The 14,908-nt window shown below is 24.1% G+C and overlaps 1 protein-coding gene across 1 annotated transcript; it reads left to right on the forward strand.

Annotated features, from left to right (window-relative positions):
- Positions 1-2,043: 2,043 nt before the first annotated feature.
- On the forward strand, positions 2,044-11,572 carry LOC127286510 (antichymotrypsin-2-like). Its single transcript, XM_051312955.1, has 8 exons — positions 2,044-2,159; positions 2,320-2,507; positions 2,599-2,778; positions 7,029-7,239; positions 8,297-8,508; positions 10,316-10,501; positions 10,803-10,938; positions 11,303-11,572. The coding sequence occupies exons 1-8, from the start codon at positions 2,147-2,149 to the stop codon at positions 11,443-11,445; spliced, it is 1,269 nt and encodes a 422-aa protein (XP_051168912.1). The 5' UTR covers positions 2,044-2,146; the 3' UTR covers positions 11,446-11,572.
- The last annotated feature ends 3,336 nt before the right edge of the window (positions 11,573-14,908 follow it).

Genomic DNA, 14,908 nt, shown 5'->3' on the forward strand with positions numbered 1-14,908 from the left:
TTTTGAAATTTTAAGAATTGTTACACATGTAACTATACGCGTGTAATCCATACACCATACTTTGAGTTTTAATGGTAAAAAGTCGTTTTTGTCAATTGACGTACTGATCGATTTTTTTTTTAATTTTTTCAAAAAAAGTACTTCTTTTTACGAAACTTTTAAGCCTAGCCCAATAATGGACAAACAATTTTTACAAAATATTTTCGGAATTTTTCAAAATTCTTTGAATTTAAATTTTTTCAAAATATTTTTGGTTTTTTTTATACTACTCTCTAAATCTGAATCAGTCATATTTTACTAATTGCCATAGCGAAAATTGAGCAACTGACAATTAGTAGAAATTTACTGATTCAATTAGTAAAATATCAATTACTGATTGAATCAGTAATATAAATATATGGCGGCGGCTACAAAATCTACTGATTTAATAGTTAATTTTAAAGGTTATGTTATATAAAAATTACTGATTTACATAAGTTATTTTCTGTTGCTTGCATATTGACTAATTATATTAGTAAATTTCAAAAAATAACTGAAACCTCAGTTAAAATATGAAAAGTACTCATTTTTAGGGTGGGAGAATGTAATTTAAATTGTCTAACCGGAAATTGCGAACACTCGGAAAATAGCACTTCTGGAATCTGAGTAGTTGCAGTTTTTCGACTGCTCGCATTTTCATCGCAATCAGTATGTTGTTTTGACTGCAAACATTTTTTTTAAATTTTCTTTTAAATTTATTAGATTTTATTTATATTTTTTTATTTGGAAAAATGCACTAATTACAGCGCAATTCGAGTCAAAACACCTTTGAAACAGAAAACTCGATTATTTAAACAAATATAAGAAATTAAAACTAATACCGTAATTTTCTATTACGGCGCAATTGTATCAGTTTCGGTGTATCAATTACGGTGACCAAAATTACGTGTATTTTAAAGATACTTTACCCACCGTAATTGGAGCCAATGGAAATTTTAAAAATGTTTCAATTACGGCGAGGGAAAAAATTTCATCTCAAATAATTAAATTAATAATTGTTTAAATCTGCATTTTTATAAGTAATTGTATCAAAAAAAAAAGATTAAAATAATTTTTTTTAATCATTTTTCAGCAGTTATATTAAATATAATAGTAATATTAATTATTTTTTATGAATGCGCAATAATTGATGCACTTACTCTAGTATTAAAAAATTTTTAATTGACCCAATTTGTTTAAAACTTGTTATTTCACCGTTTTTAAAGTAAAATTTATTATTAGATTTGTAATTAGCAACACTAAATACACCTAATTAATGAGTTTCTTAAAAAAAATTCTTATTGGATACCTACATCATTTTAAACATTTGTTAATATAATATATGTCAGATTTATCAAAATCAGAGACATTGAAAATATCAGAGATATAAATTGAAAATAAATTTAATGTGGTTTTAAAATTTTTTCGACTACCACATTGCAATATATTTATAGATTATAGCCCTGGCTTTTTAAGCTGTTGTATACATATTTACTTTACTATTATCATTATTAATACAGAATTTAAAATTGTCACCTGTAAACACGTTCTATTCTTTTATATAATATATGTACATGAAATTAAAGTTTAATTTTTAAATATTAAGACATTTATTTTGTTTTTTTTTTTTGTTTTATCATTGATAAATTTCAATGCCATATTTTATCTTTCGAGACAATAACTATATATTTGTCCCTTGACAAAAAATTTTTTATTTTCAATAATTTCAATGTTAAAATAAATTAAAAAATATGTAATAATATAATTTTTCTAATTTTTCAATCTGTTTTCTAAAAATCAAAATTTGGAGAATATTCATAAATCGAAAATTGGTTCTAAAATTTTCTATAATCAAGGTTAAATATACATATAACACTTGATTCACTTGAACTGAGTTATTTTTTTATGTTAATTTTTATATAATACATATTTAACCATACAAAAGGTTAATATATTATCATAAAAGGTTAAGGAATTTTAATTTTATCCTTCATTATCAAAATAATTAACATAACATAAAAAATATATATACATTATGCCTAATATATATAAGCATTTAACAAATAGTAAATTACATCAGTCTAAAAATTGTGACCTAAATTAAATTCTTCAATTTATTTCAATAAAAATGATATTTACACGTAAGTAATTTCTTTAAAATTATTAAAATATTTTTTAACTTAATGTTAATTAATGTATAATAAATGGGATCTCATTAAGACATAAATATAGTGCGTATCACATATTTTAATATTTTCATCAGATTCTAATTCTAAATGTGTGTTTTTTTGTTTGTTTTAGATTTATCGTCGTATTTTCTAATTACTAGTTGTATTTATACAGTAATTGCTTTTGATCACCATAAAATATTGTTCAATTTTAAAGAACCAAAATTTTTTCATCATCCTTCATTATTAAATAATCAAAAATCAATAAATCCATCGTATTTTAATGATGTCTTGGATATATTCTCTAATAATTTTTACAAGGTATAACTCATCTATATACACATATATATATATAGAATCTTAACAAAAAATTTATAATAAATGGATGTTTTATATTTGTATTGTTTTTTAGACAGCGTCAAAGAAAAACTCAAACATTTTATTATCTCCTTTGAGTGTAAATGTAATCTTAGGTATGCTAGCCTTTGGTGCTGAAGGAAATACAGCATCTGAAATACTCAGAATACTCTGTTTGCCATCAAATGACCAATTAATGATAAATAGTTATAAGTATCTCATCGAGAATTTGATGGTAAGAACATAAAAAAAATTGAACCAATAATCGGACTATAATTTTCCGAAGAATTTTGACGTAATTAATCGAAATCTTATCACAGAATTGACCCAGCACGTCAGGTTTTCGGTTTTAGCCTAAAAGTGCAGATAAGACGATTTTTGGCCATATTTGAGGTCGTGTAACATTAAGTTATAATTTTTTTTAAAAGATCGATGAAGCATCTGAAAGTAGGTACTATTCTTACCCTTTCAAATGCATTTTGAAACTTTAAAAAATCTTTATTTGGCTCTGAGTTATCGTCATTTGAATTTTCTGAAGCATATTATCTGTTACACGATATTTGATGAAGCTTCTGCAAAATACTAACTGGAACAAATAAAAATTCGGGGCTCATGATTATTCCATAATGTGAATTATTTATAACTAGCAAAATTAAACGCGCGCAAGCGCGTCAAATTGAGTATTTAATTGTTTGTTATAAAGAAATTAAAGATTAATATTATCAATAATAATTTAATTTATTAGAATATTATTACATATTAAATGATAATAATGAAAATTATATGTTTACACGCCTCGGATTATACGACTTTTATCGACTTATTTTAATAAAATGCGACATTTTTTTTTACATTTGAAAAAAAATGTAAATAAAATACATTTTTCTAGTATAAAATGTAGATCTTCTTCAAATCTTCAATTTAATTATTTAACAAATTTTGAACTAAAATAATTCTTCACTAAATTAATTATTTTTAATAATTTTAATGAAATACATCACAAATTCAATTATATCAAAATTATTTCTCAATTAAAATTTTTATGAAATTTAACAATTGTTTATAATTTAAAAAAAATATATCACAATAAATTTGCATTATTTTTTAAAAATTTCAATTCAAAATAAACTAAAATTCAATTATTACCCCAAATTTTAATTCAAAATCAACTAAAATTCAATTACTATCAAATATTTTCAATTTAAAATTTAATTCTTTACCAAGTTTTCTATTTAAAATGAAATAAAATTCAATTATTTTCTAAAATTTCTATTCAAAATTAATTATCCAAATTTTCAATCAAAAATGAACTTCAATTAAATTATTATCCAAAATTTCAATTAAAATTCAATTATTTCCCAAAATTTTCAATTCGAAATGAACTGAAATTCAATTATTTTCCAAATTTAAAATCAAATAAAATTTCATTATTCTCAAAAATTTGAATTCAAAATTAATTTAATTTAAAAGCATCTAAAATTTAATTATTTCTAAAATTTTCCATCGAAAATTTTCTTTTTTTGAAATTTAATAATTTCAATTATATAACTCTAAGGAAATTCAATTATTTTTAACTATTTTAATAATATTCTTTGAAAATTCAACTATCTGAAACCATTTTTCAATTAAAAATGATTTTCAAATTATTGTATATTGTCCGCATTTTCTAATAAATTTTTAGTGAAATCATCTAAAATTTTAATTACAAAACACTTAAAATTTCAATTAATTTCAAAAATCTCAATTTTAAATCTTTGAAAATTCAATTAAATTTAAAAAATGTTTTCCAAAAATTGTTTAATAAATTATTTTTAGTTCTGTAAAATTTAATAATTGTTTGAAAATTAACAATATCTTTTGAAATTTAATTATTTCTAAAAATTTCAACTTTAACCCTTCGAAAAGGATTATTATTAAAAAAAAAAATTTTTTATTTAAAAATCTGTAAAATATTTTTGTTATAATATAAAAAACAAATCCACTTTTTTTTAATATAAATCAACTAAAACGACTTTTTGTGTCTTTAAGTTGATTCGAGGCCTGTGTTTTTATAATTAATATTTAATAGGTATTCGTTGGCCCCTGGTACCTTAAAAATTAATTTTTAAAAATTAATTTTTTTCAAATTACTATCTTTTACGAAATTTCCTTGCGCATCTTTTTTCTCATCATAAATTTTTTGTATTTGTATACAATTTTTGAATCAATATACAACTTTAAAAAAAATTTCGTTGGTAAACGTTGTGTATTTCAGCTTCGTGAATTGAATTTTCGAATTTGGAATTTTAAAGAAACTTATTCCAAAATTTGGAAACACAATTATACAACTTTGGCAAAAATGAGAAAAAGAATTGTCAAAATTTGACACGTCATAAGATTACTATTCAAAAAAACACGTGAAATCAGAAAAGGCCAACTTTAAGTTAGGACAGAAGGACAGACCAAGCATTTTATTATTATATAATTTTCATTTTATAGAATTTTATTAGATAGATTTTTAATTTATTCGAATTTGTGTTTTTCGAATTAATGTTTAATAGAATTTAAACTAACTAGAATTTATACATCACAGAATTTCTATGTAATCAAATTTTTATTTAACAAAATATTCTTTCAACATAATTTCCATTTAGCACACTTTTTATTTAAAAGAATTTTTCTTAACACAAATTTTTATTTTGCAGAATTCTTATTAAATAGAATTTTGCCTGAATCAAATTTTTAAATATTACAATTTTTATTAAACCAAATTTTCATTTGTCCAAATTTTTATTAACACAAAATGTGATTTAATAGAAATCTTAAAACATAGAATTTTTATTTATTCTACATTGCAAATGGTCGAATAATCAAACGGCAGAAATATTTCGGCGCCAATTTTAGAATTGACTAATCACAATTTTCTTGACAGTTTTTGATTGGTCAATATTCTAAAATTGGCGCCGAAATATTTCTGCCCTTATTCGACCATTTGCAATGTAGAATAAATAAAAATTCTATGTTTTAAAATTTCTATTAAATGACATTTTGTGTTAATAAAAATTCGGACAAATAAAAATTTGGTTTAATAAAAATTGTGGTATTTAAAAATTTGATTCAGGCAAAATTCTGTTTAATAAGAATTCTGATAAATAAAAATTCGTGTTAAGAAAAATTCTTTTGAATAAAAAGTGGGCTAAATGGAAATACCAGTATTGGGCTTGGCTGCCAGAGTTGGCACCAGTACTGGTAACCACTACTGGTTCAGTACTGGTAGTTTTGTAATTTATTGTATACGAAAAGAAAGCTTTAATTGTAACAGAGATAAGTTTCACTGCAATAATGAAATCTTTGCTCCAAGTAATACTTTTTTTTTTTAGGAAAAAGTGTGTGAAATTTTTAGTAACCTAACACAAATTAAATATTAATTAAATTAGTCAACTAACTAATTAATATTTTAAAAAATCAAAAAATAAATATAAAAATATATTTAGTATAAAACCAAAGTTTTTATAATATATAAAAACAGTTCAGTAAAAATAAAAATGTTTATAAAATAATTATAATGTATATAATTATACAATTAGCTATTTAATTATTTTCTTATATTCACTTTAAATTATTTGCATCAAATTAAATATTTGAAAAACTTTTTTAAGAAAATAAAAGTTTTTTGTTAATTTTTAACAAGTGTTGTCAAGAAATTTTTTTTTTAATTTTTATTTTAAAAATTATTAATTTTTTTTATAAAAAATTTTATTTATTTTTAGTTTGATCGTTTTAAAATTTTTTTCGTTTATTGCATATCTGAAAACAATAAAAAAAAAACTTGCAAAATGTTTTGGAATTAGTCTCAGGAAACTTTTTGTTTAAATAATTTTACCCACAAAAAAGCAAAATAAAATACCTTTTAATTTTCAAAAATAAAATCAAAGTGAAAAAATTTTTATAAACAAAATATTTAAACAAAATAATGCATCAGGTTCACTCTAGAACTTTTTGTAAACTAGTATTAATCAAAAAGAAAATCTATTTGAGTTAGTACTGGCTCTATATCGGCTCAGTACTGGTTTGCCAGTACTGGACGGGTGGTACTGCAACAGTACGGATACAATGAAAATAGCAGTACTGGTTCAGTACAGACTGCTCAGCCTCGGCAGCCAATACTGAACCAGTACTGCGCCAGTAGTTAACTTTGGTATAATACTGAATTTTTTGGTTGGGCATAGAAATTCTGTGATGTATAAATTCTAGTTAATTTAAATTCTATTAAACATTAATTCGAAAACAGAAATTCGAATAAATTAAAATTCTATCTAATAAAATTCTATAATATGAAAATTATAAATAATTCACATTATGGAATAATCAAGCGTCCTAAAAATTCGGCTTAAAAATAATTATGACAAATAAAAATAACATAAAATGAAAATTCTAATGATTTTTAGAACATAATTATGTGTCCCGAAAACCTGACGTAACAACACTTAAATTGCATTTTTTCAGAATGTCCAAGGTGGAGAATTAAAAAATTTAAACAAAATATACATAAGTAAAAGATTACGAGTTAAGAAAATATTTGGAAATGTAATAACAAATAATTTTCACGCACAAGGAGGTCAATTGAATTTTTATAATCCGAACGAAGCTGCAAATTCTATAAATACTTGGGTTTCGCGGGCAACAAATAACAAAATCAACAATATTGTTACAGTTGGTTAGTATATAATATACCCAAATAGCACGTAATATTACAGTTTTATTTAAAATGAAAAATATTATTTAAATTTTAAATAAAATTTTATTCTAAATTTCAATATCTATTGTATATAATTTATTTTTATTTATTTTGCTATATTAACATTGCAATTTTTCGATGTATGTCGCAAATTTTGTAAATTATTCTTCATTTATAAAAAAATTGTCGATTATTTATATTTAGCACAATGTTGCGGTATAATTAAAAAACAATCTGATATTTTGTAATAATGATTTTTAATCGAGGGGGAAATTACTAGTTAAAAACGTGTACACTTGACTACCGGTATTACACCTCATATTACCCTTATTACTAAGTATTACACGTTATTACAGAGTATTACACATTATTACAGAGATATTACAGAGTTTTTTGCGTTATTACAGCACTGTAATAACGCATTATTACACGGTATTACACGTTATTACACAAGTATTACAGGAAGAGTGTACACTTGACTACCTGAGTAAATTCCCCCTCGTTTTTAATATCCGCATATAAAAAACATTTTTGAGCATTATTTTTTGGAATTTACTGCACTGTTAAAAAAAAAGGTAAATATGAATTGGAAATTTTTTTCATTCGTGTAAATGAATTTTAAAAGCATTGAATGAAAATTACGTTATATACTAACTGAAAATTCATGTATGCGCATGCGCTAAGGGCTACTATAACGCATGAATTTTCAGGTACTAAAACTTAATTTTCATTCAATGTTTCTAAACTCCATTTAAATAAACTTCTAGATTATTTCCTCTCTTTTAACAATGTGTATTTGACTAAATTTTAATTTTTAATTTGAGTTTCACGAAAAAAAGTTTATTTTTACAGTTGTTGAAATTTAAGATAATAGCACAGAAGTTATTTAGATAATATATGTATATTTTTACATATAATGATATTTATATTCAAAATAATTTACTTTACTTTTATATATTACTTTTATATTTATTACTCCTTTATGTCATGTATTTTTTTTAAAGAAAGGAATTTAGACAGGATTCTCTTTTTTCAGATGATTTAAATACAGATACTGCCATGGTTATCACTAATATCGTTTATTTTAAAGGCGAATGGAAATATAAATTTTCCAATCGTTTTAGTTTTTATTTTATAAACTATGACAATCAGACTATTTTAGTGTCTAATACTATGTATCGAAAAGCTCAATTTAAATATGCCCATTTGCCTCATATAAAATCCAAAGTCATAGAATTGTCATACAAGGTGAGATTCTCTATATATTCTCTTTCTATATAGTATATCACTATCCAAAATGATAAATTTATACACTGAAAAAAATGTTGCCGAGAAATTCAACTACCATTGGGTAGTTGATTAGAAAGTAGTTAAAATAACTACTTTTTTAGTTAATCTAATCATGTTCATGTAGTTAATGTAACTATTTTTAAGAAGTTAATAAGTAATAGTTGATTTTACGTAAATATGTAGTTAAAGTACAACTACAGGTCGGTAGTAAAATAAACTTTCTTAAGGTAGTAAAAACAAGTGGAATTGTAGTCAACTCAAAATTTAAAGAGTAGTAAATCCAACTACTATTCACCAGTTATATGAAATGTAGTAAAAGGAATTATTTGCTTTAATTAATATAACTGCTTTTTGAGTAGTCAATTTTTTATTAATTTCTATGATTTTACAGGCTTCAATAAAATTCTTGTTGTAGAATTAACAAGTCGTCTGTAATTAAAACTACTACTTTAAGTAGTAGATTTTTTACTAATTTAATTAATTCGATAAACTTAAAGAAGATTTTTGATGTAGAATTTACAAAGCTTCTCCAGTTAAAACTACTACTTTAAGTAGTAGATTTTACTACTCAAAGTGGTACAATAGGCTTTAAGAACATTTATGTCGTAGAATTAAAAAATCCTTTGCAATTAAAACTATCACTTTAAGTAGAAGTTTTTACTGCACTATGCAATTAAACAACATATAATATAATTAAAAGATGAAAAATTTACAAGTAAAAACTTAAAAAGGATAGTTATAGCAACTAATAAAAGTAGTAAAAATGACTACTTTAAATAGTTAAATTACCAATTGGACAAGCAGAAAGTAGTCTTCGAATAGTTTGCAGAGTGTCATAGCGAGCGTGCGTGGTAAGTCGGTTAAGGTATCGGATAGCGAGCGTTAGGGTCGAGGGTTCAATTCCCGTCGGTTAGAAATTTTCTCTGTTAGGTACATAATCGTTAGGGCATAAAATAAGCGTCAGTATAGGAGAGAGGATGAAAAAGTCAATTCTACTGATAATAAACAATTATAAATAAAAAATAATTTTATTTTCCTATTTTAAGTAGTAAAATCTACTACTTAAAGTAGTAGTTTTAATTGCAAAAGATTTATTAATTCTACAAAAAAATGTTCTTAAAGCCTATTGAACCACTTTAAGTAGTAAAATCTACTACTTACATCTTGAGTTGTTTTAACATTTTTAAATTAAGTTAATATAATCACAAAATGTCATTCTACCAATTACATTTTTAATTGGTTTAACTATTTTTATATAGTTAATAGAACCATTTAAATTCAGTTGAGGACCTATTGTACTATTCAGAGTAGTTAAAAAGTAGTAAAACCTACAAGTGTTTTTTTCAGTATAAATACACTGATAGACTTTGTGTTTGAAATATTAGAATTTTTTATACACTAAAGTTTAATATGGTGCTATTTCAAAATGAGAAAAAACAAAATTTTGGTACAAAAATTATTATGATCTATATTAAATTTTTATGCTAAATTCAGAAAAAGTAAAGAGCAAATAAATTCAGTAGAACCCTGGTTATTGAACTATTAATATCAGAAGGAAAAGCCACAAATCCAAGAACAGTCCAGAATTGAATTTAGTTGTATTTAATATGATAAAAAAAAATCCTAATTCGAAATGAGTCCAAAACAATCAGGAATTAAAATTGTAAAAGATCAACAATTAGTCCGCATAAAAATTTTAATTAGAAAGGAATCATTTCGTATTAGGATGTTGGATAAGATTAAGATTGACTTTTTTCTTTTACAGGGTGACGAACTTAGTATGCTTATCGTACTTCCTGATGAAGTTCATGGTCTCGACAATGTTGAAAAAAGTTTAGAGACAATAACCCTTAGAAAACTCCGAAAGGAACTATCTCTTACTGAAGTCGAATTGGCTTTGCCTAAATTTCATGTTGAAATTACCAATGACTTAAATGATACTTTAAAAGAGGTTGGTCATATATTTTAAGGGAGCTTGTAAAAATTATTTTAAATTTACCCTAATTCGCAACACATTTTGTAACCTATATATTTTGGCGCGAAAAAATTTATCCAATTATTCTTTTTTGTAAATGAACGGATAGATTGATTAATTTTTCATGCTAAAATCTTTTGGTTACAAAATTTGCTGCAAATTAGTGTTAATTTAAAATAATTATCAATTTTTTGACATGGCTCCAAGATTATTTTTTTCTGATTTTCATTTTTTTAAATACTAAACTAAAAAATTTACTTCCACATATATAATATAGATGGGTATAAATCAAATGTTTATGTCTCACGCAAACTTCAGGGGCATTACAGATGGAAATCTTTATGTGAGTAAAATTAAGCAAAAAATTGTCATTGATGTCAGCGAGAATGGTGTTGAAGATACTGCAACTACAAGTAAATCTTTTTTCCCCACCTTGGAAAGGTTCCCCGGAAAGTGCCCCCTGGAGGTTCTATCAGAATTCCGCCGAAACTTCCAACGTAATTCCGTCGGAATTCCAAAGAATTTCCGATGAGATTCCGACGGAGTTCCGACGAAATTAGGACTCAAAAAATTTTGAAAATAAAATTAATCGGAATTCCGTCGGAAATTTTTTGGAACTCCGATGGAATTCCGACGGAATTCTGATAGAACCTCCAGGGGGCATTTTCCGGGGAATCTTTCCAAGTGGGTTTTTTTAATTTAATGTAATAATTACAATTCTTAATTATACATTAAAAGTGAAAGAAAAATTAATTTTTTGTGGTATTTTTTTTACAGGTGGATTTTTTACCAACGGAATGATGGGAGAGCATATAAATCAACAATTTCATGCTAATCATGCTTTTCATTATAAGATTATTAGAACAGTTGGTGAACATGATGGTATTGCATTGTTTGCTGGTAATTATAAATATATATAGTAATTTAGAGAATATAAGAATATTAAATATGTCTGCAAGGCCAAAAAACGAACACATTAAATGTGTAAAATTATAAATTTAAGTTTGTACAAACAACATTACTATTTAACATTTTAATAAAATAAAAATGGAATTACAATTTATTAACAAAAAACTTCATAAATTGTGATATTAATATAAAATTTACATATTTCTTTAAATACATTTACATTTAATATTTTGTGTAGAATTAAAATATTGTGACTAAATAAAAAAAATTATATATTTAATATACATAAATTGATAATATAAGAAAAATAATGATATAAAAAAATATTTTTGTCTTTAATTATTGATGAATGTTGATTCTCTTTAAAAGTCGAGAGCATGCGTAGGTACTCTTAAGCATGACCTGCCTATAAGAGTAAGCAAATGACTATTCTTCAAAAAATATTTAATTTACAAAAAAATAAGATAATAAACAAATATTTTCATTATAAAATAAAACAATGTTTTTATAATAAATATTTATAAATAAAAAAATTAACAAAACAAATTGAAATTAGTCAATTGGAACTTTCGGCATGCTTATTACGAATCTAAAATTAAATGGGAAAATTCAAAATCTCAGACACTGTTTATAAATTCATCAAATTTGCTTGAAATTCGTAATTCAGGAGTTTTTGGAATCGCTGATTACAAAATTTAAAATCAGTTTTTAAAAATTCAAAATGGCGGACACATTTTCTAGAAGTAGACCTATTTTGCTTGAAATTTGTTACTGTCGGGGAGGGGGGGGGGTTCCGAAGTCGCTGGTTGCAAATATGAAATTAATTTTCAAAAACTCAAAAAATTTTGATAAATTCATATATCTCTTAAACGGCTTCATAAGAAAAATTATTACATTACCGTATAATTTAGTAATATATAATATACTATACACTATTAAATTTATCTAATATATTTTTTCATTTAATGATTATTTTTTTTAACATTTGTTTTTAAGTCATTATGTATATATATGGGCAAATCCACGAAACTTTTAACTTTCAAGAAAAAAAATTTCTTTTTTTAATTTGCAGCCACATTGATGTCACTTTGTATACACGTTTAAGTACATTTTAGCACTACAAATTCATATGCGTGATTCATTTTTACCTCACGACGTCAATGTTTAACTCTTTTAAACTCTTTAATGTTAATAAATTACATATAAAATTGAAAAATTCAGCTCTCTAAATTTGAATTAACTAAAATTTCACTGTTTGAATCAGCGAATAAAGTTTTCACTGCAAATCAGCGGATACAGCTAATAAAATAGCGAAACACGAATCGGCGAACGTCGGTCATTTTCGTCGGAAGATTTTTAAAATGGTGTATTCCGCTGATTGAAATAGTTGTTAGTCGCTGATTCGCAGCTGCATACTTATAGCTTTTTCAATCAGCGACTATTCGCTGCCATTCAGCGGATTTTAGCTGATTCAAATTTAGAGAGTGAACACGATTCTGTCACCCAAATTTGCACGTCAGGATTTTGAGAAAAGAGGGGGTAAAGACTCCAAAAAAGTTTTTTCAGCATATTCTTAGCTTAATAAAATTTATTTCACTCAAAATCCTTAAGCGGCGTTTTTGTGTTCAAATATATGTATGAAAATGTTTAGATCACACCAAAGATTGACCTGTTTAAAGCAAAAATGCAGTTGTGCCTTTCAAAAATGTATAAATTTAAATGAAATCTCGATTTTTATTATTATCTTTAAATTGTTGCCACAGGAATACAATTAGAGGCACATCATTATAAAAGGTCTTAGAATTTTTGTCTTTTCATCACCTTTTAAAAAATGCATTGAACTTTTATTTTTATCCAACGCTGTAATAGATATTTTCATAAGAAGACGTTCAATTGAATTTTTTTAAAAAGTGTTATCACTCAATCAAACCTTCGTATTTTTAGTTTTAATGGTGGCACACTAATGGGATAGTGAAAATTTTTTGACAAAATATGTCTGGTAGATATTTCCATAGTAGCTGAAGTGATATTTTACACGCCGCAAAAATAAAAACATTAAGAATATAAACTTTTTCAAGAAATTCAAATGAAATTTAAGTATTTTTTCACTTTTTAACTTATAAAACTAATTGTCAAATAAATATTTTGTTTTAATATTGTATATAAATGTTCCTTTGAATATAATTTAGCAAAAAAAAATGATACCCATATATACTTAATTTATCATTATTAACAAAAAAATTTGATAATATAACCAAAAGCTTTCTTGATCTGTAGAATACTTTTATGTACTTATGTTAATTTATATATATAAACTTAATAAAACTTTCTAAAAAGTATCAAAAGCATCGATTACACATGTAATTGATGTATTCCATGCCGTCAAAGTCCATCTGCAATTGCATCTTCAATTTTTTTTTCATTTAGTACTAATTGAGACTAGCTTTCATAAATTTTTAAAATTTTTTTTACCAAGGCGTCTTCGAGTTATGGAATTTTGAAAATTGGAGAATTTTCATCACTTTTAATTTTTGAATGCTCATAACTTCCTTAAAAATGCATCAATTTTAAAAAAGTTTTTTTTCAAAATGTGTGTTTTTAAACGTACTTTTCAAAAACAAAAGATCGAAATTTTTTTTAAACGATATTACTATCAAATTTTTGAGTTTTAATGATAAAAAGTCATTTTTCTCAATTGAAGTACTGATCGACTTTTTTAAAAATTTTTTCAAAAAAATAACTTCTTTTTACGAATTTTTTAAGCCTAGCCCTTTAATTGGCAAACGATTTTTACAATACATTTGGAATTTTTCAAAATTCATTGAATTTAAATTTTTTAAAAATATTTTTGGTTTTTTTATACTACGTACTTTTATGTATATGTTAATGAGCTGATTACGAAAATCATAATGACAATACCCGAAAATTTGATTTTTATGGTGAAAACCATAAAAAAGTTCAAAAATTTATGGTACTTTTCGTTTATTAGGTAAACTATGTAAAATTGAAAAAACAATTTTTAGCCAAAAGTTATATATCGTATTAAAATACATTTTTTATATCTTTTGCATTTTTTTTTAAATTTTGCATGTTTTACCTAATAAACGAAAAAAAACATATAAATTTTAGCACTTTTTTATGGTTTTTAAAATAAAAATTAAATTTTCAGGTATTGTCACTATTATTTTCGTGATCAGCTCATCGAAGTACATAAAAGTACGTAGTATAAAAAAAAACTAAAAATATTTTTAAAAAATTTAAATTCAAAGAAATTTGAAAAAATCCAAAAATATTGTAAAAATCGTTTGCCCATTATCGGGCTAGGCTTCAAAGTTTCGTAAAAAGAAGTACTTTTTTTGAAAAAATTTAAAAAAAATCGATCAGTACGTCAATTGAGAAAAACGACTTTTTATCATTAAAACTCAAAGTATGGTATGGATTACACGCGTATAGTTACATGTGTAACAATTCTTA

Source organism: Leptopilina boulardi, unplaced genomic scaffold (assembly GCF_019393585.1).
Source record: "Leptopilina boulardi isolate dan_hultmark-lab unplaced genomic scaffold, ZJU_Lbou_2.1 LbouV2_362, whole genome shotgun sequence".
NCBI lineage: Eukaryota > Metazoa > Arthropoda > Insecta > Hymenoptera > Figitidae > Leptopilina > Leptopilina boulardi.

Excerpts from the sequence above, each read along its gene's own strand:
- LOC127286510 (XM_051312955.1), top strand. Across the intron at positions 8,509-10,315 it reads TCATAGAATTGTCATACAAG|GGTGACGAACTTAGTATGCT; the intron begins GTGAGATTCTCT and ends TTTCTTTTACAG. Across the intron at positions 10,939-11,302 it reads TGAAGATACTGCAACTACAA|GTGGATTTTTTACCAACGGA; the intron begins GTAAATCTTTTT and ends TTTTTTTTACAG.